Below are 26,646 nucleotides of genomic sequence, written 5' to 3'. Positions count from 1 at the left end.
TTTTATTCTACCGCTTATTCGGAATGCAGATTCATCACAAGAAGAATAAGCAACAAACCTGTGTGTTGCTCTTTTAAATAAATATTGATTTACTTATATTTAATTAACAACAAGGATTAAGCATGCGACAATTAACTTAGAAACCGCTACGCACTTGATAGTGTACTTTGAAATTGTAAATACCAGGTTTATCTTATGTGCTAAAATGGCCATATAGACTTAAGAAATTGAAGATTTTAAACCGTTACAATTGAGAATGTTACTTTATATAAAAAAGACAATGGAAGTAGATGTAAGTAGTGGGTGCCAAAAGTGGCGATTATCTGGAAGAACCGACTAATCGACCGGGACAACCTTTTTTGTTTGACAGTAGACTGTGCAGTTCAGTGTCGATCAAAATCAATTAAGCCAACATATCTTAGATGAGTAGTATGGCCATATACCTAATTAATTTAAGTTGTAGAATGGAATTTTAAGGTATTTTATAACAAAACACGTTACCATTAGTATAATGACAATTCTGGATATTATATAATATTGAACAGCAGACGTTAACATATTTTCCATAATTTTTCCGTTTTCATGATTTTTAATTCATCATTCTATACGAATGGTGCTCACGAAATACCAAGATGTAAGTATAGAAGAAATATTAGTACATAAAACTGAAAAGAATATATGTTAAATAATTATAGACCCTCTTTTAGAAAGAGAGGCGCTCCTTAATAGGTTGCCACTTTCGGGGCTAGCATTATTTGTAACAGTGAGTATATTTCAATCTACTGTACATATACATGTAAATATATGACAGTAAGAAACCATGAGCTTTTAATTTACCTGAAAGTACAAGTAAAAGTGTCGTAGATTGAGATCGTTGAGCAATATATGTTTTTCTTGAGGCTTTACAGAAACAATTCTATATTAAATGTAAAACAAAATGAAATGTAAATAATTTTTGCCTATAAAGGAACGTAAAGTAAATTTTAGTATATGATCAATATGATTCCTAATTATATATAATTCAGACAACATAGGTATATTTAAACTAAAATTACCATAAAGAAAATTAATATAATTTTAATGAATATTGAGATATATATAATCGCGAAGTATGAGGTACTATAAAAATATTAAAAGTTATTTAATCGGATGTTGCGCATAGCAAATAGCAAACTGTCATTGTTTGCGTTTGTGTGAATGAATATAATAAAACAATCTGTCAGTTGTGTGCGTGCAAAAGAACTCGCTTGTCGTGTTGCAGTGCGTGTGCCTTCTACAATTGACTTTCATCGCCTCGTAAGTTTGTGAATTTAATTTATTATTGTGTAATTAGTGGTATTTGAATTCTGTTGAGCTACCATGAGTGTTCATCCAGAAGCCGTTGTCCTAGAAGAGCTACAGAAACGACTAGGACCAGTTGATCGGATTGTGTCGATGCGTCACCTTTGTGAGCCATTTTACACAAGTTCTTTACTAATAATTTGAAATTGCTGTAATCGTTGTGTTTTATAGTTGCTTGCGGCCTTTAGTTTACGTAAAATATCGTTCAATAGAATGCGTAATAAAATAAATTGGGCCAAGAAATGAGCATTATAACCTCGCGTGTAGGCAGGAAGTGGTTCCTATTCGTGGGTTGCGTTAGGCCGCGACGGCTCCTTTGATTGGTGGCATTTCTTCCTTGTTCCTTACTCTGTGTTCGGTTTACAGATTATAATTATGGCTATAGTGAAACATTTATATAAAACTAATAATATTATTATTATTAGTACTGTTTGCTGCTAATACTTTTTGTATTTCACGGTTAATGAATAATTTATTTACATGATACTTTTCTTTTGTTTCTTAGCACTACTTTATCACTTAAATCCACAAACAATAACAGTGTCATATTTATGTAAATTAATAAGGCATTTAAAATCATTATCTTATCCAAGTAGGCAAGATATGTAGCAGGATATCCTAGTATTGAAACTTTCCTCAAATTGTTGTCTACAATGTTGAATGTACTCACTTAAATTATAAGAAATTTATATCACCACCCAGACTTAGATAAACAAGCATACAAAAGTTTGTATCATCTGAGAAATCGAACGTGTGAACGTCGAAAGTATGATGAAGTGCTAACCTACTAGACCACTGAAGATGTCAATAATTTTTATAAATGTGAAAGTTTGTAAAAATGTTGAGTTTGATTTGTTAATATCCATGAGTATTGTAGGAAACATTTACCCAAATTAAAGTGTGCTGCGAGATAAAATGTGCTGCATAGCATGACACGGCTCACTTAAATATATGTGCCACGATGAACTGACGAAGGTACCAGCATGGTGTTGGTGTCACATCCAAGTCTGGCATTCAACAATATTACTTTCTATATTCTTACAAAATTATAACAATCTTTCCAATATTATAAACGCAAAAGTTTGTGAGTGTCATTATGTATAGATAGAGGGGTGTATGGATGTTTGTTACTCTTTCACACTGATACTACTGAATAGATTTTGATGAAACTTTACAGAAATATAGCTTCTGCATCAGAATAACGCAGGCTATAATTTTTACAGGAGAGAAACCACAGGCACAGCTACTGTTATCATATTCAATTTACATGGAATCAAAGCAACATTCCAATTTGTTTAATATTCACTAATTAATTGACTCTTATATTTATCCTAAACACAAATTGACTGTCATAACATGCCTATCTACTATCAAAAGGTACTGATATTGTAATTTATTATTATTGATTGTAATTTTGTAATTATAACTTTATTAGTTGTTCCTGCGGTTTTTCCCGTGTGAAATTTGTACCCTTCATTTTCTGATGTATAAGGTATATTTCTGCAAAGTTTCATCAAAATGCATTCAATAGTTTCTGTGTGTCAGAGGAACAAACATCCATCTATCCATCCATACTCACACTCACAAACTTTCGCATTTATAATATTGGAAAAATTGTTATAATTTTGTAAGAATATAGAAAGTAATATTGTTGAATGGTAGACTTGGATGTGACACCAACACCATGCTGGTACCTTGTTCACTTCATCCATGGTACATACATTTAATCAAGCTGTATCATGCTATGCAGCATATTTTATCTCGCAGCATGCTTTAATTCGGAAAAACAGTCCTATGTTACTCTTGGATATTATTCATTCAAAATTATTATTTTTTACTAAGTTCTATATAGATATTGAAGCCTCTATTTAAGTGTCTATCTGTGTACAATACCTCATTGTAATCTGTCCAGCTGATTTTGTGTGACAAACATTCATTGTCACAAACTTTAGTGTTTATTAATAGAATTTGTTTGTTCGAAATATTCCTGAATTTTTCTAAATAATTCAATAATTACACACACAAACTCACAAAATTTTCAGTATCTCTTTCTCTATTATAACAATATAGATTCTGATGCTCGCGGGTTTGCTTCCACGCACGGTGTAAACATTTATATTCTTGAGTATGATTGTTTGCATTGCTCTCGGTGTTTTTTTATGTATATTATGTTATTATTTATAAAAAATAACTGTTTATATCAGTTGTCTAATAGTAGTGAATTGTCTCAAATTATTATCTTCTTTATAATATTAAAATTACGTGTCACGTTGCTTGTCCGCGATGGACTCCTAAACCACCGATTTCAAATTTGATTTGCACATTGTGTGTTATTTGATCCAACTTGAAACATAGGATAGCTTAAATCTCAATTTATAGTCGCAATATTATTTTATTCAAAAACCTTAGCCACAACGACGCGTGGCCGGGTCTGCTAGTTATTATATAGGGTCAAAGTTTGCATTAAAAAAAATGGAATAATGATCTGTACAACTACTGTCTGCCCGTTGGTTATTTTCGCATCAGTGTATTACGAGTTGTAAATATTGGTCAAGTTCAAATTCAAAAATTATTTATTCATGTAGGACATTTTAGCCGCTTATGAACGTAAAATTTTTTATATTATAATTTTTTTCCCTACCGTACAGTTCAGTATATAAATACAATTGAGAAGGACTGGCAAGAAATTCAATTGAATTACTTTCTTTTTTTTAAAGACAGTTTATTTACAATGTATATTTATATACGTGTCTATGTCTAACATTAAATGAAAATCCCGAACATGAACAACTATTGCCATGCACGCTCGACATTCAAGTTCATAACATTGGACCGTGTTCTTGAATTTGATATTTTTAAACTCCTCTCATTACAGATTATGTAAGCAATATTTGTTCGTTTTAAGTAAATGTTGTGGTCGTGTATACATTACATAATTGTTACGTATATAACATCTCACCTCGTTGTATATATCTACTTAGTACATTGACGAACTACACTGTATACAAACTTATTACTATCTATAGCAGACCAATCTTACTTAGTCCAATCATTCATCAATCACACGTTTTATATATTTTTTTGTGGTTGACTACCTGTGCCAGTGACTTCTTCCGCGTGGAATTTAACTTTATTTTTTAAAATAAAAGATGTATTCTAAAATAAAACTAGCCTAAGTTACTCCTTATTATACAGCTACCTGCCTAAAAAGTCCCGTCAAAGTCAGTCCAGCCATTTCAGAGATTAGCCGTAACAAACGAAGCGAGACAAAAAATTAAAAAAATATAATTTGGTGTATGTACCGTATTTATTTCGTATGCATGTAGTGAAAAATGATTAATTCAATATTACAAACAGACACTCCAATTTTATTTATATGTATAGACGTATAGTTAATGGAATGATGCACCCGCCTGCGCTAACGGTTTACGCTGGCGGGCACCAGTGGAGGACGATAAGATGAGCATGAAGTCAGCTCAGTTTGTCCATCGTAATTAAGAAACCAGGAATTAACTGGTTTCCAGGGGGAACCGCGTGGAGATCGAACTGACATGGTACATCTAGTAATGGGGTCAAGAGTCCACATTACTGACAATCCCCTGCCCCCCCCCCCCCCCCCCCACATTTGGTATAGCGTTATTCATCTCAATTCATTTGATACTACAACGAAAATTACCGACTGTTATGTATCATCACCAAACACGATTATATTTCACTAGCTTTTGCCCGCGGCTTCGCTCGCACTAATTTGTCCCCGTAGGGGTGGAATTTGTCTAAATGCTTTTTTAGGGGATGCCTACGTCATAGTAGCTTTATGCATGCAAAGTCTCAGCCCGATCGGTTTAAAATTGACAAAGTTTCATACAAACTTTCATCCCCTATTTTATCCCCTTGGGGGTAGAATTAATCAAAATCTTAGCGGATGCCTACGTCATAACATCTACCTGCAACCCTATCCGTCCAGTGGTTTGGGCTGTGCGTTGATAGATCACTATGTCAGTCACCTTTGAGTTATATATATTTAGAGTGTTTACTACGGTTTCAATGTGATCATCAAATGATGATAGGCGGAAGTTCAGTTCAATATTCAACTACTAGCTGCGCAGCGCAATTTCACACTTACTTGACTTCCATCATTATACTAGTTACTCGGCCCGGCTTCGCACGGGTGTACATGTATTATTATATATATGAATCACTCCTCTCTATTAAAAAAACCGGTTCAAAATCCGTTGCGTAATTTTAAAGATTTATGCATACATAGGGACGGACAGCGACAGCGACTTTGTTTTGTACTATGTAATAATGATTTCGCCCAATTGACTTGTGTTTTTAAATTACAGCTTACTAGCTCACCCTCGCTACTTCGTCTGTTTCACACTTATTTGACATTTATCATTATATTTCAGACAATTTACGTAATATCTTTTTAAATTATAGCCTATGTGTCATTCTAATGTATAAGCTGAGCTATATTACAGTAAATTTTCGTGAATTTATTTTCGTTTTTTCCATAAGACAGTAACAAACATCCATCAATAAGTCTATACTCACAAACTTTAGCATTTATAATATTAATAAGATTCCAATGACTGCACTCACTCACTGACACACTGTTTTCAGTTATCTATACATAAAAATAAAATTGGGGTGTCTGATTGTAATATTAAAATAACATTTTTTACTAAATGGATTTGAATACGGAAAATTAACCACAATAACATTTTTTAAAAAAAAATCTGTTTGCCTATTTGTTCCAGCTAATCTCTGAAATGACGACCGATTTTGACGGGACTTTTATTGAGAGGTAGCTGATGTAATAACGAGTAACTTAATCTACCTTTTGTTTAGAAAAGTAAAGTTAAATTCCACGCAGACGAAAACACGTGTACAGAACGTGTACAAACGTACACGTGTACAAACGGACAAACTTAAAAATTGGAAACTCCTCCTGTGAAGTCGTTTAAAAATTCAAATCTGTAACATTGGGGTCAGTTCCGGGCCTCGATGGTGCTGTGAGTCATTAGCGATGGATCGTGCTCACGTGCACCCACTACATACAGTATTACATATACTTTACATCGACAATTGTTAGATTCGAATCGGACGCAGTTAGCAACACCTTGCAATTTTTCAGACCGACACGACAAACAAAATTAACCGTTAACAACATTTATTTATTTAAAATAGCAACACACAAGTTTTTAGCTCATTCCTCTTGTGATAGGTTTGCGTTCCGAATGAGTGGTAGAATAAAAAAAATGTGACCATTCTAAAGCACTTATATTAAGTTTATTTGAATACTGATTAGCATAGCATATGCTGGTGGTCACTTTATTCAGAATACGAGCTGAGTTTCTTGTCAGTTCTTCTCATTTCGAACTGACGGTAGATTTGACATATCATAAGAGTCTGTAATAGACCTACATGAATAAAGATGTTTTGAATTTGAATTATTATTTCAATTTATACTGTCAGCAAAGAACACGTAACAATTTTATGATCTTTTTAATTTTATCGTTTTGTGGTATAAAAATCAAGTTTTTTACTTTGAACAAATTAAAAAATGGGTCTGATTCTAGAGCTCGCTCCATATAGACCGACGTTGTGCAGGGCGATATGAGGAAAATGTTGCTAACCATCTGATGGTAGGTCAGGTTCATACTCTATTCTGTATATGTGTATGTAATGCTATGTTACTTTAAGTTTACTCTGTGATCGATTATGAACGGATGATGATGTTTAGCTTGTGTAGTAAGCATTAGGATACATATAGTCCTTTTTGTATTACTCCCAACAATTTTTTTAACGAACACTTACATTAATGAAAAGTAAATTAACGTGTATTCTGTAGTTATGCTATGTTTATACTTTAAATATACTTTGTAATCAATGATGAACGGATGACGATGTTAATCTTGTGTAGTCAGCATTAGGATACATGTAAATCACTCCACGTTTCTCCCTTACTTCAACAAATTCTTTAACGAACACATACATAATTTAGAAAAAATTTAATGAACGTACGATTCTATTGTTGGCGATTATGCATAGCAGATAGTCCTCGGTATTTAAAATAGCGTACAATAGGTACTTAAATTAAAATCATTACACTTAATTAGGATATTTGTAATAGAAATCTATACTAATACTAGCTGTGCCGGCAAAAGTTGTTTTGCCATAGAAATTAAAATCGCTATTAAAAAATAGGGGTTTATGTTAGAAGGATGAAAATTTAGGGTTGTATGTAGTTTTTAATCCTAAATAATAATAATAATAATCTTAGAACAATTCACACAGCGCCATCTAGACCCAAGTTAAGCTAGCTAAAGCTTGTGTTATGGGTACTAGATAACTGATACAAATACATAGATATTTTTTTTTTGTAAATACATTCATATTATATATAGAAAACACCCAGACCGATACAAACAATCATACTCATGAATACAAATGTTTGTGCCGTGCGAGGAATCGAACCCGCGACCATAGGTCGTAAAGCGGTGTACTAGACCGCTGGACCACCGTGGTCGTCAATAAAATATGTATAATAATAATAAAATATGTCGAAAAAAAATATATATATTTAGGGGTGCAATGCGTGAACGGTTCAAGTCACCCCACGCGAACGAAGTCGCGGGCACAGATAGTTATCTTATAAATGTCTGAGAGTTGCTAATAATTGATATCGTTTTCCAAAATGTACGTGATTACATTATTAATCTCTATATAGAGCAACACGCAAGTTTCTTGCTCATTCCTCTTGTGATGAGACAACTTTCCGAATGAGCGGTAGATTAAAAGAATGATAACTATGACTATTCAAAAGTGCTTAATTTAAGTTTATTTGAATAAATTATTTTCTATTCTATTCTATTAGTCTTTACTCATACGGTACTTGTGCAAAATAATACTCGCATGAATTAACGCAGAGTACAATGAAGCCAACAGTACCTGAATCCTTGTACATATATAATAGATGCGGGAGATAGATATTCGCTTGCAGGCGAGTGCCGTATCGACATTAGGCAGATGGGAAGGTTTAGTAAGTGGGTCAGGTGGGCGAGTGTGGGTCAGGCCGGGGCCGCGGCGCCGCTCCGTGCATGTACAGGGGCGCGGGAGCGGGGCTCCGCTGTATCTGGGTCAATGGTAGCGGAGCGGCACGCCGCCGCCTGCACTCGCAGCTCGCTGCGCGGCGGCGCTCCATCGAACGGACGCACCCGTGGCGGAGCACCCCGCCAACACTCGCTACTAATGCACTTCTCACACCCTACCCCTCACCCGATTATAACAAAACAGTTACAGTTGTTACAGTTGCATTGTTGTAGTATTTTAACATCTTATTGTAATCGGTACTAATATTATGAATGAAAAAAAAAACAATACACAATAAAAATATGTTATTTATTTATTTTTAAAACATACAAATATTATAAAGTTTTGATTCGAGAAAGAGAAGTCTGACAAATTCGATTTTGTAATACAACTTATGCTAGTTAAAACATTATGAAATAAAACAATGTAATATTCAATATTACCATTTAAAAATGAATCGTGCAATCAGTATGGAATAATGTTACATACAATAATAGCACGGTTTAAAAGTATTTTGTTTATGAGTCCACTGCCACATATTTATGTTTATATGCATACTAGCTGCACCCGCGACTTCGTCCGCGTGGAATTTAACTTTATTTTCTAAATTAAAAGTAGCCTAAGTTACTCCTTATTACATCAGTTACCTGCCAATAAAAGTCCCGCCAAAATTGGACCAGCCATTTCAGAGATTAGCCGAACAAACACACAAAAATTGTAAAAAAATGTTATTTTGGTGTATGTACCGTATTTATATTATTATATGCATATAGTAAAAAACGGTTATTTCAATATTACAAACAGACACTCCAATTTTATTTATGTTTTATATGTATAGATTACCATTAAAAAATGAAACGTGCATTCAGTATGGAATAATGTTACATACAATAATAGCACGGTTTAAAAGTATTTTGTTTATGAGTCCACTGTCACATATTTATCTTTATATGCATATAATAAAATCGTAAATTCGTGACGAGGCGAAAATTTTGTGTGCCGACGATTCCTATAAAATGTGACAATTTTATATAAATTTTCAATACGTCACTTGCAATGTAGGTTCGTAATGTAGACTCGAGAATCCGTCGAAGCTGAAAATCGCGAGTCCATCAAGTGTAGACGACACTTGATGGACTCGCGATTATACTTAATAGTGTACAATTTTGTATTTATAGTTTTGTGTTTAAAAATCTTATTACACACGCGGCAAAATACAACACTTTATATTATAAACGCAATATATTGTGAAAAAAAATATTTACTGGACGTATTCAATGTAATTTAGTTTACAGATAGATCATACTCCAGATTAACATACGATACTTTTCATCCGACTTCACTCGGGTAGAGTCAAAAATTTTAAATCCAAAAATCATTTATTCATGTACGAAATTTTAGCCGCTTATGAACGTCAAATTTTTTATATTATATTTTTATTGTTTGTACGGAATCGACAAAAATGTATTTTTATGCTTTATAATACGACAGTAATGGATAAACTAGTATCTATACGTAAATTTGAAAATTCTGTTGTGGAAATGTCGTTTAAAGCTTTAAAACAAAATGATAAAATAAAAGGTTCCGTTTAAACAAATCGGTATCGCAAGTACACCACTACCCCGCTGTAGGTGGTAACATTATTTGAAAATTTGACATTTACACCTATCAATTTAGTCATCGGGATTAAAAACAGACTATAGTGCGGAACTCAATAGTAGATAATGTGAAATCTCACCATCACAATACCGTCGATGGATTGGTATTGACATCAGAAGTTTTAGTTGATCATGCGCACGGCTACTGTATTAGAGGGGTGACATGAAGGGGATGGAACGTTTGCAACATGTTTACACTAAACAGGAACCGAAGTAGCTGGAGTAGAACGTGCATTAGCTTGTTTACTCGTAACTCCTCGTGGAGATGAAGCGGCACGAAACGAGAAAGGTGCGGCTGCGGCCGACTGTGTACACAAGTCGGCCGCCATGTAGGCACCCACTGGAGCTACCCACCTACGGTGCAAGTACGTTGTACCTAATATCCAGTGGATGAAATAGCAATAAGTTTGAAAGTAAGAAAGTAATAAATCCGAAAATGTAAACTATGGAATTAGTATATATATGTATAAATATATATATATATATATATATATATATATATATATATATATATATATATATATATATATATATATATGTATAAGCCTGGAAATTGACATCCGGGAAGAAAGGTAAGGAAAAAAAAATATCCAGTGGATATAATCCGTAGATAGAAATCATATAACCAGCTCAACTGTCATACTCGTGAACGGGTGCAGCCACATGTGCGATTGGCACATCTGATTTATCATATTGCTAAACTTACAATTATTTCAGTACTAGTAGCTAGTATTACTAGCTTTCTTCTGCGACTAAAACTGGCTTTAAATAGGCTTAAAAAAATACAATTGAGTTTCTTGGCAGTTCTTCTCAATAGCATCTATATACTGAACTGGACGGTAGGGAAAAAAATATGATATAGAAAATTTGATGTTCATAAGCGACTAAAATGTCCTACATGAATAATTGATTTTTTAATTTGAATTTTACATCGTTGTTTGTTCCATCATCATCCATTGACATTACGATTTGAATCAAGACCAGATTTATTGCATTCATTTCACGTATTTTGCTTGCGCGAAACATAAATTGGGCATAATTAAAATGTTATGTCATTATGAGTAGCGCTAAGTATTTTTCCTTGGAAAGTTTGTTTGGTGTAGTGCAGCGTGACCTACACTAACATCGTTTAAATTTTGTAAATATTTGAATTAACGCTTCTTTCCGCTGTAATACAGGTAGATTTGATCGAGTGGAGTGGTTTTTTTTTATTTTAACAAATATATATTTCCTAAAGATAATAGCTTCAGTGCATCATCATCATTACATAGTATAAAACAATGTCGCTGTCGCTGTCCGTCCCTATGTATGCTTAAATCTTTAAAACTACGCAACGGATTTTGTAGCGGTTTTTTTAATAGATAGAGTGATTCAAGAGGAAGGTTTATATATATAATACATGTACACCCGTGCGAAGCCGGGCTGGGTAGCTAGTATAATATGAATAACAATGATGAATTCAACATTACAATGGTAATACGACTATAGTTGAAATATTAATGTTAATTATTTATGTACCGTATAGACAATAATAGTGAGGTATACGTGATTTATTGTTTAGAAGTTTAGAAGGTTGTGTCATGCGAAACACAGTTTTTTCACAAATAAAATCTATCGTATGTATTTATCAGATGTCTGTCACCGCGACCTCCGTAACTAATAACTTTATCTGGGCCTTAGTTCATGCACAAGTTATAACTCCATAAAAATGTTTAATAATTTTATTTGTTTTAGATATAGTATTATATATACATATATATAAAAATTACGTGTCACGTTGTTTGTCCGCGATGGACTCCTAAACTTTGAGTAGTTGCAAATTTGATTTGCACATTGTGTGCGATATGATCCAACTTAAAAGATAGGTTAGCTTACATTTCAGTTACACTCTGTTTATAATCGCAATATTATTTTATTCAAGAACCTCAGCCACAGCAACGCGTTGTCTGCTAGTATATTATGCTTTATTTGTAATATACAATGAAAAACAATATATTAAAGAACACGTATATAATTACAATAAGCCGGCCTTATTGCTAAATGCAATCTTAAGCAGTTTTATTTTTAGGTTTAGGCTAGGCTAGGTTTTCCTAACACAGATTCCGTTACATTCTCTTATATTGTTATATTTATTTATGTTCATTGTTAAAACAATTTTGTGAATACTAACAATGGAATGGAATAAATAAATGTATCTAAACCTAAGGTTAAAACTGAATGATGTCACCACATAAGTCACATGTTCATTGATTGTTCAATGAGTGAGCATCTTTTATTTTCCATAAGCCCATACATATTCTGACGTCCACACAATATCTGTATATTCATACTGCTCACCGTTACATTTAAGTAAACAAAAATCAAACGAACGGCCCGCTAAAGTGGAACTGTGCGAACTACCGCCTCACACGACGTGCGTACAATGTATTATTTTTTCCTGTCATATATCAAATTATTTGCTCTTTATGAGGGTACAAACTTTCTGAATGAAATTAACCAACAATAGAATAGCATTGGTAATGTTTTAACTCTCGTTAATTAGTTTATATTCACACATTTGAACAAGTTTGTTATACAACAATTATTTAAAGCAACACGCAAGTTTCTTGTTCGTTCTTCTTGCGATGAGTCAGTTTTCCGAATAAGCGATGGATTAAAAAAAAAGTTATTGAAAGGTGCTTAATTTTAAATTTATATCAATTTGGAATTTTCTCTTTTATCTATTAGACTAGTAGCTAAAAATGTAGGTGGTGCATGAAGCGAGTGGGTGGAGAACGAACCTTTGTAGGTCATATCAGGGCAGTTTACATCTGCGCGCATGTCTATATCAATAATTGTTGTATAGTGAAAATCACACAGAGGATACATAGTTAGGGCTGCAGAGGTAAGGGAGGTGGCGGGTAGAGGGGCGGGCGGCGGGCGGGGGTGTGGCACAGCGGGCCGGGTTCGTCGACCCCAGGGCGGTGGGGTCGTGCCGCGCCGGGCTCACGGGCGCTGAGCGGTGACCCGAGCTGGGCATAGACGCCGCACCAGCGTGCAGGCACCCGGCCACCGCTCGCAGCTGCCGGGACCTGCAGCGCGGTCACTCACTCCCACACGGGGGAGTCAATAAACTTGCAATACACGCTAAAACATCGCCCGATACACCCGCCCCGGACCGAGTGCATTGCCTTACACCATTGTTGTTACTGACTAGTTTGTTAGTGAATAAACCATTGCAGGTAATAAATTCAAATTTAAAATATCTTTATTCATGTAGCTCTATTACAGACTCTTATGATATGTCAAAACTACTGTCAGTTCGGGATGATTTCGAGATGAGAACTGACAAGAAGCTGAGCGCGTATTCTTTTCAAATGAATGTTCTCTTCTTTTCAAGTAGTTTTTGTTGTTACCTACACGTACTCGTTCGTTCGCCCACTTGTACCCGATGTGATTCACTATATATATATCTGTATGTACGTACGTACGTAGTGCACGGTATACGTATCAAACGACTATTTCTACATCGGTATCAGTGTGTTGTTTACATTTCATTTCTTTAAAATACGAGTACACAGTACACAGTCTCTTTTCTATGATCGAAGTTCATCGTTCAGTATGCGGATTACTGTTAACTGATCGAGTGGGTACTACCGAGTTATTTACGCAGTGAATGAAATGTACAGATATATATAGCGTACTTATATAATGTTATTGTATCAATGACCAGCATCAACTTATCATAATCTTATTTCAATTAATTTAATACACTTTTTAACACAGGACTCTAACATCAAATGTTAAAGTGTATTGTGTGTATTTGCCAGTTCTTTTTATATATTACTAGCTGATCCGGCAAAAGTTGTTTTGCCTTAAAATTAAAATAAAAAATTAGGGGTGGACTACCCTTAACATTTAGGGGGATGAAAAATAGATGTTGGCCGATTCTCAGACCTCAATACGCTCACAAAATTTCATGAGAATCGGTCAAGCCGCTTCGGAGGAGTATGGGAACGAAAACTGTGATACGAGAATTTTATATATAAGATTATATATAAAATCAAAGACTGTTGTCTGTTGACATATGCGAATATATTTCAATTGTTTTATAATATTTTTATACAAACAAGGTTTTAAACATGTATTAAATTCATTTAAACGAGAAATCTCAAAACTGTGAATACTCTGTAGACACTAGTCGGTAGTTCCATGGACTACTACCTATATATGGTTGGATCAACTTGAAATCGTCTCATAAACTCGAGTGCTGCAGTGATCCTAACATGAACAATTAGTATGCGGGAGTGGGTGTGGGTAATGTGAAGAGACGAGGGTGTCTCCGGCGGCGACCTTGCAGCGGTAGCGCCAAGGTCCCGGCGGGCGGGCGTCGACCCCGCGGCCTCGCTATCGACCGCCGCCGCGCCGCGCCACGTCACGCGACCAATCACTAGTTTTTTTTTATGGATAATGGAATGGAGTACCCGCCTGTGCTAACGGTTTACTCTAGCGGGGCACCAGTGGAGGATGATAAGATGGTCAGGGGGGCACCAGTGGTCAGTCAGTTAGCTCATCGTGACAAATTCACCAAGAATTTATCACAATGGTTTCCAGGGGGAACTGAATGGACCTGACGTGGTGCATTGCTAGTAATGGGGACTTTAATCTACATTAATAACAATCCTCTTTCCCCTCTTCCAATCACTAGCTCGTCCCGTCATCAGCACGTCACACATCATATTAAACCACTAGTTGTGATGACGACTTACACCCTGATACCGGCCACTGATGGTTCAGGGAGAGAACCCTAAGTAGTTCCCAAGACTTGTGACACGGGTGTAGGTTTAAAGGGCCCTTATAGAATGCATTAACACTCACCTTCACTACTTGTGGTATCCTACCAGACACAACTGATAAACCCCCCAATACCTACCATATTCATAATTACATTTTTTTTTTATAATAATAAACATTCCAACCTTTCGCTCCAAAAACTCGCGCTACGTCATTTTAATCCATCCATCTGTCTACATGTCAATGTCACAAAGATTATTTAGACTCTGATCTCTGCCGTTCCGTCTCAGGTTAGTCTGAAAGCATTATATAAAGAAACATGATTATTGACTTTACAATTTTTAATTAGTGGTGCCTCACACAATAGTTAACAATCACCAGCACCACACGATGATAATCATTATATTATGTAGTCGTCGGGAGGCCGGTACTGATGACGCTCCACGTTGAATGGTGGAGTGGATGCGCGCACGACAGTTTCTATTGTAAACGCATACAACTTAAACAAAGTTACGTCAATTTAATATTGTCGATGATGCACGTGGTCGGTACATATCATTTTTTTGTATCCGACTTATTATTTATCTATTTATTGACAACAACGAAGTGAGCCTTACAGCTTCCCAATATGCTCACTTTGGAAAAATTATACAAAAATATGAAATATTAATAATTAGAAAAATAATATATATTAAAACAATAATAACCTACAATTTTACGAATTATTTAGGTAATCCATTGCCATTCTGCTAAAATTCAACAAGACACGTGTATATATGTCCAGGTTAGGAAATCGATTAACGACACCGTTGAGTAGACTCGGTGTAAGAGTATCGGAAGCCTGCTTGGCCAGCTCTGTTCTTCTCCAAGAAATTGAAATAAGTGCCTTCGACGTGCTTGTACATAATTATTGAGCGCATTACATTTTATTATACAAACTAGTAGAGCCGGCCACGCGTTGTTGTGGCTAATGTTAAATAATATTGCGAGTATAAATTGAGATGTAAGCTATCCTATCTTTCAAGTTGGATCAAATTGCACACAATATGCAAATCACATTTGCAATCGTTTCAGTAATTTAGGAGTCCATCGCGGACAAACAACGTGACACGTAATTTTTATATATAAATATTTTATTAAAGTTTAGTCTGTATTCTCTATCTTTCTCTCTTTGTATCTTGACATGGAATAGAAATAAGTACTGTACTTAGGCCTATAAGGCCAATGTCCAGCAGTGGACGTCTTGCGGGCTGCGATGATGATGATGATGATGATGATGACTGTACTTATGTCCTGCAGTGACGAAAGGACGGTTCAACTGTCCGCGCCCCGCCGCTAGATGGCACTATACAGAGTAAGTTCAATCCGATGATGTGATTCACATCAAATATGCCTAGCTACTCGTTGCTAAAAACATTTGTATTTGTCTCGAAGAAAACACATTAAAACGTGTTTTTCGTAAGTCCGCATCCCAACCTCATGCTTCACTGGTGCCCCGCCAGTGTAAACCGTTAGCGCAGACAGCTGCACATTTCCATTTAAAAAAATATCGCAGCAGTACAATAATTGAACTAGCTATGTTTGATGTATGGACCGGTATGGAAACGACATACAGGTGAACACTCAAATTAAAATTCAAAATATCTATTCATGTTAGTCTATTACAGACTCTCATGATATGTCAAATCTACCGGCAGTTCGGAATGATTTCGAGATGAGAAGAACTGACGAGAAACTCAGCTCGAATTCTTTTCAAATTAATATTATACATGTTCACTATTATTGTAACACGGCAATGGTTATTAATATAACAATTTCATCATACCTGCCATCTTCATTGTTTATGACCTTGGAATTCTCTGCATATATTGTTCCGTAACTAAATACATTTATGGAACAACTACCCGATATCGCGGGGTTGCTTGTGCATTCGCCGATTTGCGCAAATATTTCGAATGTGACATGATTTGTGGCGGTTTAGCGGACCGTTGTACTTCCGATGGTCGCGGGTTCGATTTCTGGCACGGTACAAACATTCGTATTCATGAGTATGACTGTTTATATCGGTCTGGGTGTTTCTATGTATATATTTACAAAAAAATATCAAAGTATTTATATAAGTTATCTAGTACCCATAACAGAAACTCTGCTTATCCTGGGACTAGATGGCGCTAATTGTATTGGGTTCTTTATTTTTTATTTATTAATTTATAATCTATATTGATAATTTTTATATAGTTATTTTATACATCGCGATCGCGAAACAAAACTGCAGCAGTGGCAGATGGAGTACATGATGGCCGGGTTCAGCCTGCAGCCGCTCGCCTTGTTCGTGGCGCCTGCCGACCAGTTCTACTGCAACGGATGCGGCGGCGTGCGCGACCACTTTGACATGTGCGATGAATTAATGAGAATTCATTCAGTCATCATTTAAGAGTAATGCTCTTGTCGGTGGAGCTGGATGCCGCAATCTTTCATCATGCTCTTTAAATGTTGAGACGACTACAAATTTGTCTTTAATTTGCTTTATGCAGCTGTGCCTTGGGCTTCCCTTTCCCCCCTCTTTCTATATATTTTCCCTTCAATAATAATTTTTATAAACTCACGGTGAGTAGTGGCCCCAACATTTTTCCTCGTCTATTTTCAATATTTACCTTTCATGCCATCAATCTGCCGTGAAGTATTCAATATTTGCCCTTTTTCTTTCATCCTGAGTACTTCTTCGTTTCTTACTTTATCTTTCCATCCTTCTCCGTCACCACATTTCAAAAGCTTCCAGTTTGTCTCTTTCTTGTGGAGTTAATGTCCACGTATCACACGCATAGAAACCTATACTCTAGATATAGGTACTTTATAAATCGTTTCCTTTATATCTTAGATCTTTGGTATCTTAGGAAATAATTTATTAAATGTTTTTTTTGTCGTGGCCATTCTTGTTGCAATTTCCGTGATACATCCGACGTCGCTGGTGAAGAAAATGCCTAAACGTGCTTTATTTTGTCTAAAATTGTATTGATCTCTCTGTATGTGGTCTGATTCAATGTTGAATTATGTTTAAAAGTATTTTTCAGATATGTGATAACGAACTGAGGTATCTATGTATGTTCTTCGTATTTTAATGTTTTTGTCTATATTGGGAGTGTTATCGTCTTATTTAGTGAAAACTCTTTTGGAATATTACCTGTTTACCGTTACCATATTACGTTATTGGTTTTGTACTTAATCATTTCAGTAAAAATACCATCATTACCAAATGCATTACTATTTCGAATAATATTTAAAGTCTTGTGCAATTGTTCTCTTAATATTGGTGGTGGAAGATTATCGTCATATTTATTGTATTTATATGTAAGGAGCACTTGTATAAGATGATGACTTAGGCTTTGAAGCCGGCTACCGCAAGGGAAACCCCTAGTAGCGCCCGTGACCTGTGACACGGGCGTAGGTTTAAAGAGCTCTTTTAGAATGCATTAACACTCGCCTTCACTACTTGCAGCTTCCCCCCAGGCCCAACTAAGACCGGGATGAACCTATTCCTAATACAATTCACTTTAGTATCTAAAACACAACCGGCACGCTCTGCACTCGTCGACTGAATGCCGCGGCTCACCCAACCAAAGAGGATTATTCAACTACCGACCTCCGTATTTATAGACCGAAGTTAGTGTAGTAGGGAGAGAAGCGGATGTAACGGTTATCTTCTGACAAACAACGTGGTTCGGTCTATAAAAACTAGATGGCGCTATTTACCAAATAGATCATATTAGATACTCAATTATATTCATAATCTTGCATATATTTTCTATATCCTCATCAGAAGAACTTTGGTCACAGTATAGATTTTCTGTATATTTTGTCAATCACAAATTAAAATTCAAAATAATAATAATCTCAGGACAATTCACACAGCGCCATCTAGATCCAAGTTAAGCTAAAGCTTGTGCTGTGGATACTAAATAACTGATACAAATACATAGATATATTTTTTTCGTAAATATATACATATTATACATAGAAAACACCCAGACCGATACAAACAATGATACTCATGAGTAGAAAATGTTTGTGCCATCATGATCTATCCTACATCTTCTCCTAAAACTTTGCAATATTGATTTCTATTGCCTTTATATGTAGTGATGTCGAATTTAATTATTATTCTGTTATATATTTAATGGCTCGGGTTTGTTTTATAAATTGTTTGTACGTATATGCCTTGGTTTTCCTATAAAAAATGATTACGTAAATAAGTCTGGACTATTCACACTCCCTCATCTAGTTACAACATAGAAGCAGAGGATGTGTTATACGTACTAACCAACTAAAAGAAACATTTAATTTTCTTTTAAGTACATAATAAAAAATGTACATAGAAACATTCAGACCGATACAAGCAATCTCATAAATACAAATGTTTCGTGAGAGGAATCGAATCCGCGACCACCGGAACTGGCTGCGTGTCAACCCGCTCCACCACCGAGGTTGCACAATATATGTTGGAATGGTGGCATGGCGCGTCGCGTGGTGGGTGCGGCGCGTGTGACGAGTGCGTGGTGTGCGCAGGGCCCGGTGCAGAGGCGAGCGGAACGCAGCAGGCAGGCGGCGGAGCGCGACGGCAGGCGGCAGGTGCGCGGGGGGCGGCGGGCGCGCGGGGGGCACCACCGGCGACAAGACGGACGGCGGGCGGCAGCCGGGGCCCGCGCTGCGCGCCTCGGGGCGGAGCAACGTCCCCCCGCGGCGACGCTGGGTCCCACCCTCCTCGCTGCGACACCACGAGGTGCCCGACGGCGATGCCAAGCACGACGTCATATTCCGGAAGGTCGGTAGCGTCCCACCCGTCCCGACCCCTCCCTCCCTCGCTCGTCGGCCGCCGGTCTCACCGTCGATCCGCTCGTTGCAGGTGCGCGGTATCCTCAACAAGCTCACTCCGGAGAAGTTCCAGAAGCTGAGCGATGACCTCCTCGGACTGGAACTCGACTCGGACAAGGTGCTCAAGGGCGTCATCCTTCTCATATTCGAGAAGGCCCTCGACGAGCCCAAGTACTCGTCGATGTACGCTCAGCTGTGCAAGCGACTGAGCGAGGAGGCTCCCAATTTCGAGCCGCCCGGAGCGCCTTGCACCTTCAAGTTGCTCCTTCTTAATAAATGTCGAACCGAATTCGAGAACCGAGCGCAGGTAAAAATGAGAATAGAAATCGATTAAGTGGCTACTGTGAATATTTTTATTACGAAATGTTTCACGTCTATTACGTCGTGTCGACAGGCGTTCGCCGCGTTCGAGGACAAAGCGTTGTCCCCCGACGAGGAAGAGAAGAGACATCTCGCCAAGTGCAAGATGTTAGGTAATATAAAGTTCATCGGTGAACTCGGCAAGCTGGAGATCCTGGCCGAGTCGATCCTGCACCGTTGCATCCAGAATCTCCTGGGACGGCGCGCGGCCGTCGAGCACCACGAGGACCTGGAGTGCCTCGCGCAGCTGGTGCGCACGTGCGGCCGCGTGCTGGACTCGGAGCGCGGCCGCGGCCTCATGGACCAGTACTTCTCGCGCATAGACACGCTGTCCTCGTCCAAGGAGCTGGCGCCGCGCATCCGCTTCATGCTTCGCGACGTGGTGAGTACCGTGGTGAGCGGTAGGTCGGGTCGCGAGCCCCGCCGGGCGGGCCGGGGGGCCGGGCGCGGGGCTCGCTGACCGCGCGGCTGCGCAGGTGGAGCTGCGGCGCGGCGGGTGGGTGCCGCGCGCGGCGGTGTCTGCGGAGGGCCCGGTGCCCATGCACCAGCTGCGCGGCGACGACGAGCCGCCCGCGCGCCGCGACCGCGACCGCGACCGCGAGCAGCGCGCGCGCGAGCCCATGTTCGGCCGCCCGCGCCACATCGAGGACGTGCTGGCCGGCCTCAGCCTGCAGCCGGCCTCCTTCGTCACGCCCGGCGACAAGTTCTTCGGCAACGGCTACGGCGGCGGCGGCCGCGAACAGTACCGTAATTCGCGGTCGGGGCCCTTCCTGCGGCAGGCCGGCCAGCACTACGGCAAGCAGCAGGGCTCCGCGCAGGGCAAGGAGCCCGGCGGCGGCCGCGCCAGCAAGGCGCGCGTGTACGCGGTGGGCTCGGGCGCGCTGCAGGACGTGCAGATGAGGCCGGCCGCCAACTCGCTCATGTTCACCGCCAACCGCATCTCGCGCCCGCCGCCGCCGCTCCCCACCGTGCAGCAGAGTGAGTGCCGCCAATTTTTTTATTTAAACCCATCAAATTGACAACCAATCATTGTTTTTTTTTTTTCTTACGGGCTACAGGTGTAGTAGCCCAAAAATTAAAAATTTTTTAGACAATTATGTAGTGTCAATTGAAGTGATATACAGAAGGCATTTGATTTCCAATACAGATTTATATACTCAATAACTTTTCTAAGCTTTTGACACCGATTAGTTTTTCTTTCATTTTTAATTAGTTTTTTCGAGGTTTCTACGAAATAATAAGATGTATCATCAACACACTTGCAGATGTCTTGACACCAGCATTCGCGAGCACGCCTTCGCTACTGAAAGAAACCGCCATCACTATTAAACCTGCCCCTGACAAGAAGGACAAACCCAAAAAAGACAAGGTGAGCATACAACGACTGACTTTAAATTTGTTCGTTTGTTGTTGTTTGTGGGTAAAATCATTCTCCGACTTTATTATCCGTTTATAGCTACTTTCAAGATTTCTTAACGTTCCAAAAAGATTGTGTCCAAAGAGATCGAGGAGACTAAGGTTTTCTAAAAGTATCTACAATATTTTTTTCGTAATGAATATTGTCGTGTCAGTCGCGTAGAGTATCTCGGGACATAGGTACCGAGGTACCCGCGCTGGATGCGTACGTGACGCGTGTGGCGCGCGCTCGTTCCTCGTCGGCAGGGCGTCAACAAGGACGAGGCCTGCCGGCTGGTGGTGGAGGCGGTGCAGGCGCTGGCGGAGGCGGGGCCGCAGCCGGACCCGGACGCGGAGGAGACGGCGAGCGCGCGCGAGCACCTGCAGCGGCTGCAGCAGCTGCAGCTGCCCGACAAGCTGCTGCGGCGCGCCATCGGCGCCGCGCTGGAGCACGCGCTGCAGGCGCGCGCGGCCGACGAGGCGGCGGCGGAGGCGCTGTGCGCGGCGGCGGCGCGCGTGGTGGCGGCCGTGAAGAGGTCGCCCCAGGCGGACGCGCTGCGGGCGCTGCTGGCCGCGCCGCCGCAGCCGCACCCGCGCCTGCCCGCGCTGCTGGCCCACGCCGTGCGCCACAAGCTGCTGCCGCTGGCCGACGTGGGCGCCTGGTGCGAGGGCGGCCAGCACCACCCGCTGCTGCTGCAGCTGCTGCAGCGGCTGCGCGACCTGGTCGGCGCCGAGCGCCTGCAGCGCCTCTACGACGAGAGCAAGATCAACCTGTGCGCGTACGTGACGGAGCACGAGGGCGCGGGCGCGGCGGCGGCGGCGCTGGCCGCGCTGGAGGCCCGCGGGCTGGCCGCGCTGGTGCCGCAGCTGCGCGTGCAGGCGCTGCTGGCCCGCCAGCTCGCCGCCGAGCCCGCGCCGCAGGCCCTCTACCGCTGGATCAAGGTGCCGTAATACATCCCACCATCATATACCCCGCCCGTGCGAAATGTGCTAAACTCAACGTTTTCGGATGTCTAATTAAACTCGATGAAATTTTATACATCGAATGAGGCAACTAAGTAGTCTGATATGACCAGTTAAATTATTTTAAAACAAATTTGTTATAATATTACTTTAAGGTAAAAAATTGAATTTAGACTTTTTCTAGTCTCGTTTTAATATGAACGATTCAAGATAATATAAAAATATGTCTGCCCTTACATTAATTGTTATAATCATGTAAGCCGAGTAAAGCAAACCCCAAATATTTACGACAAAATTTCGAATGTATTGTAATTATAATTTTTAAGTATTGCTATCGCACTTGTATTCGTTGTATCGTATTTATCTCTCTCGATGTTTCGATTAGGTTGCACTATACAGAATTACTATTAGGTACATGTTATTTCTGTAATATCGGCTAGTTAACAAAAACTCCACGTCTTAACTGCAAGGCCTGTACACTAGAACTTTACCATCTTACGTGTCTTGGACTGTGTTCGCTCGGCGCAAGACGACAGTTGACTTAAACCTCTACTACTAGTTTTACAGATACACTACAATATTAATAGTGAGTGCTAAACGCGAAAGTTTATTGAATTAAAAAAATATGAAATGATTGCTCGTCACGCATCTGTAATGTGTATATATGCGCGGCCGCAGGCGAACGTGGAGCCGGCGGTGCGCGCTAACGCAGCGTTCGTATCGACGCTGGTGGCGCTGGTGGCCGGACACGTGACGGCGGAGGCGGGCGCGGACGGCGCGGGAGGGGGCGGCGGCGGCGGCGGCGGGGGAGGGGGAGGGGGCGCGGACGGCGCCGACAAGGCGGCGCTGGAGCGAGAGAAGGCGCTGCTGGAGACGTACGCGCCGCTGCTGACGGCGCTGCTGGGCGGCCGGCCCGAGCTGCAGCTGGCCGCAGTGTACGCCGTGCAGGTGCACGCGCACCACCACCGCTACCCCAAAGGTACCAACACCACCCGCCTACACACGTCACCACACACGCACTGTTTACGATTACATTATTATACAAACGGATGTTTCCCCGCCCTGTGGAAACTAGCACATATCACCCCAATATACAAAAAGGAAGATCTAAACGATATTAGTAACTACAGGCCAATTTCAATACTCTCAGCCATACCTAAACTTTTCGAATCCCTCATCCAGAAAACAATATACTTTCACCTTAAACACACCATAGATCCCCATCAACACGGTTTTCTGCCAAGAAAATCTACAACAACCAATTTACTAAGTTACACAAACGATATTTTACTTGCGCTTGAGGAGGGTTATGAGGTACATGCTATATATAGATTTACACTGACTTTAGCAAAGCTTTCGATGTCGTGAAACACGATATACTCATTAATAAATTAGAACACGCTGGTATCTGTGGGTCTTTGTTGAGGTGGTGCGATTCCTACAACTACATTATTGCAAGGTGCTTGGAAAAACCTTTTTAAATTTTGTGACTGTTTGCTTATACATACTCTTTTTAGAAAAGTATTAACTACATATATAGAATGTTGGTCTTACTGACGTATTCTTTTATTTATTTAACCACCGAAAGCTTGTTTCAGAGAAAAACAATTAATAGATTTTTATCAACTTTGTAAAATTAAAATTGAAATTCTTTAGCCAACAAAAAAACAAAGAGGTAAGATTGTTAAAGTAGGTAGGTACAAACTTAACATGTTGAAGACCGCATTGAAATGTCTTACTTTTCACATAGGGACCGCCATTTTTTTTATGGTTAATTACATATATTATTTTTTTAATATTTTAGTGTACAATAATTTGAGGTAGATATTATTGAGTGACCCACCGGTGGGCATGCGGTCTCAAGAATTTGTACACATGTTTTTGGAGGTATTAGAATTAACATAGGATACTTTTTATTTAAAAAAACTAATATTTTTATTAACAACTCAGCAGAACAGCGCCATCTAGCAGCTAGTAACGAAGTAGAACGAGCGAAACCTCCGTTAAAAGCTTGTTGTAAATAATTTGATGTGTTATACCTAATATTTAGTGTGATACACAAGTATTTAGTAAACTTTCTTTGTATATAATATATAGGCGGGATGGGCCCTCGACTTCGCGCGGGTGTATATGTAATATACATAAGTTTATTCTTGAAACACTCTATTGCTAAAAAAATCATTAAAATCCGTTGCGTACAGACAGCGACTTCATTTTATATAGTATAAAGTAAAGATAATGAGTAGGTGTATTGATATGTCGGTGGTGTGTGGTGTGTGGTGTGCAGGGATGCTGCTGCGCTGGTTCATGTACCTGTACAACCTGGAGGTGTGCGAGGAGGACGCGTTCCTGCGGTGGCGCGAGGACGTCACCGACGCGTACCCCGGCAAAGGGGAGGCGCTCTTCCAGGTGAGTTGGACATCACGCCACGTGCGACCCGCTGTGGTGACGTAGTGACGTGACGTGAGGCAATAACGGTGGTGTGGTGTGCAGGTGAACACGTGGCTGACGTGGCTGCAGCAGCAGGAGTCGGAGGACGAGGAGGCGGAGGACTAGCCGGCGGCGGATGGCCGCGCACTCGCCCTCGTCCGCACGGACGGCCGCCGACGGGCCGCACCGCTTTTATTTCGCGCTCATCTCATTTTATAAATATAATTAAGCCAAATAGTTAAAATTACCTACCTTCGCCGTTTAACTCTAGACCCGCCGCGACCTCCGCGACAGAGGCTCCAGGGTTAAATAGGTCAATTTTTAGGTTATACTACGTAAACGAATATTAGTATCTCGAAATAATTTTTTGTAGGCCTTTTACTCGATTTTGATACTTTTACAAATGTATACAATGTATAGTGTTCGTTTGGACGTATGATTGCACCCCGATCTGCCCCTCCCCACAGTGAGCGTGTTTTAGTTAAAATTGTAAAATATATATATATATACACACAATATATATATATATAGATATATATATATGAAGAACTTAAATCAATTTTTTATTAATATCATGATCATTTATTTTCAATGCTAAATGGACTTAGTGATAAACTGTAAGAATGCTTCGATTTCATTATATTATCAAAGTTTAGAATTTTATAACTAGGTAAATGAAAAACTAAAAAAAAAAAAGAAACATATGATTTCCTCGGGCGTAAGAAATGTATGTTGAGTGAATTGTAATAAAGTTATGAAGTGATGCCACATTAATTAAGCAACAATGATCAATATGTATTCAGGAGGTGAAATAAAGTTCAGTGTAATTTATTACAAAGACTAGTTTTATTTTTTATATGTCCAGAGAGAACGGACATATCTATGGCCTCTTGCTTTATTTTTTAACATAATTTGCGTGACCAAAAAGAAACTGCTATTTATTATTAATGTATGATAATGATATGGTGCATTCATCAATACTATATGCTGGCATACCATCATTCTCTGTTGGCCCCAAATGATAGGATGACCAGGAAGGCAGGCCAGTTATCCCACCTTGGTAAATTCAGCTGTAATAAAATTTTTTGGTAACCATTTGGTAGTTTACATGACAATATACAATGCCATGGAGCCAATGCCAATAACCAATGGACGTTAAGGGAATTGTTGGTAATAAGGTCCAGGTGTCCACATTGCTGGCCATGTGCCATGTTAGCCGAACTCCACATGGTTCCCCCTGGAAATCATCGTGGTTAATTCCTTTTTAGTTTAATTATGGTAGGCAAACTGACCTGACTGTTTTTGCCCCTTAGACCAAGATGGTATATATATCTTATAGCAGCTATGGCTGCCTCCTGCTGTATGTATAAATCGAGGGGTGTTAGGAGAGGGCGGGCTATTTCAATTGCTGTTGATGTATGAAAACTACTCGTTTTCATACATCCAGTGACTGAAGAACATGCAAGTCTCTGAAAGGACCTTCGTTTGTTGATTGTGGTCGCGAGTTTCGACCTTGTCCACCAAACCAAGGCCCCATAGACGAGTATTGGTCTTATCACTGCTGTATATAGCCAGATAGATAAATAGATAATGGGCCCCCTTATGCCCATTACTTCTGCAGCCCCAATTTTACAAAGGTGATCTAACCATTGAAGGATCAGTGAGGACATTCAAATAATGGTTTGTAAAATGGATAAAAAAGAGTTAGCTAAGGTAGGTTTACTATTTTTAAAAGTACGAGGGTTTTGTGCAACAGTGAATT

At 39.4% G+C, this 26,646-nt stretch overlaps 2 protein-coding genes across 2 annotated transcripts; one reads left to right on the top strand and one right to left on the bottom strand.

The window, feature by feature from the left end:
* Window positions 1-1,226: 1,226 nt before the first annotated feature.
* On the top strand, window positions 1,227-25,669 carry LOC131852799 (eukaryotic translation initiation factor 4 gamma 2-like). The gene is made up of 10 exons (XM_059203534.1): window positions 1,227-1,296; window positions 19,431-19,686; window positions 19,768-20,043; window positions 20,131-20,478; window positions 20,573-21,074; window positions 21,362-21,465; window positions 21,759-22,433; window positions 23,133-23,433; window positions 24,742-24,863; window positions 24,948-25,669. The coding sequence occupies exons 3-10, from the start codon at window positions 19,918-19,920 to the stop codon at window positions 25,008-25,010; spliced, it is 2,241 nt and encodes a 746-aa protein (XP_059059517.1). The 5' UTR covers window positions 1,227-1,296; window positions 19,431-19,686; window positions 19,768-19,917; the 3' UTR covers window positions 25,011-25,669.
* On the bottom strand, window positions 12,965-19,880 carry LOC131852809 (uncharacterized). Its single transcript, XM_059203544.1, has 2 exons — window positions 19,356-19,880; window positions 12,965-13,165 (listed from the first exon to the last, which is right to left on the bottom strand). The coding sequence occupies exons 1-2, from the start codon at window positions 19,878-19,880 to the stop codon at window positions 12,965-12,967; spliced, it is 726 nt and encodes a 241-aa protein (XP_059059527.1).
* Window positions 25,670-26,646: the final 977 nt, after the last annotated feature.

This window comes from Achroia grisella, unplaced genomic scaffold (assembly GCF_030625045.1).
Source record: "Achroia grisella isolate CSIRO2021 unplaced genomic scaffold, CSIRO_AGI_Agris_v1 utg862, whole genome shotgun sequence".
Taxonomy (NCBI): domain Eukaryota; kingdom Metazoa; phylum Arthropoda; class Insecta; order Lepidoptera; family Pyralidae; genus Achroia; species Achroia grisella.
This window is presented reverse-complemented; position numbering and strand designations above follow the sequence as displayed.

What these genes read in the sequence shown, in the direction of transcription:
- LOC131852809 (XM_059203544.1), bottom strand. Translation starts at nt 19,880, where the DNA reads ATGAGAAGGATGACGCCCTTGAGCACCTTGTCCGAGTCGAGTTCCAGT. An exon ending in CCACCATTCCAACATATATT is followed by an intron (nt 13,166 to 19,355) that starts GTGCAACCTCGG and finishes ACCGCGCTGCAG; the next exon opens with GTCCCGGCAGCTGCGAGCGG.
- LOC131852799 (XM_059203534.1), top strand. Translation starts at nt 19,918, where the DNA reads ATGTACGCTCAGCTGTGCAAGCGACTGAGCGAGGAGGCTCCCAATTTC. An exon ending in CCCTCTACCGCTGGATCAAG is followed by an intron (nt 22,434 to 23,132) that starts GTGCCGTAATAC and finishes GCGCGGCCGCAG; the next exon opens with GCGAACGTGGAGCCGGCGGT. An exon ending in CCACCACCGCTACCCCAAAG is followed by an intron (nt 23,434 to 24,741) that starts GTACCAACACCA and finishes TGTGGTGTGCAG; the next exon opens with GGATGCTGCTGCGCTGGTTC.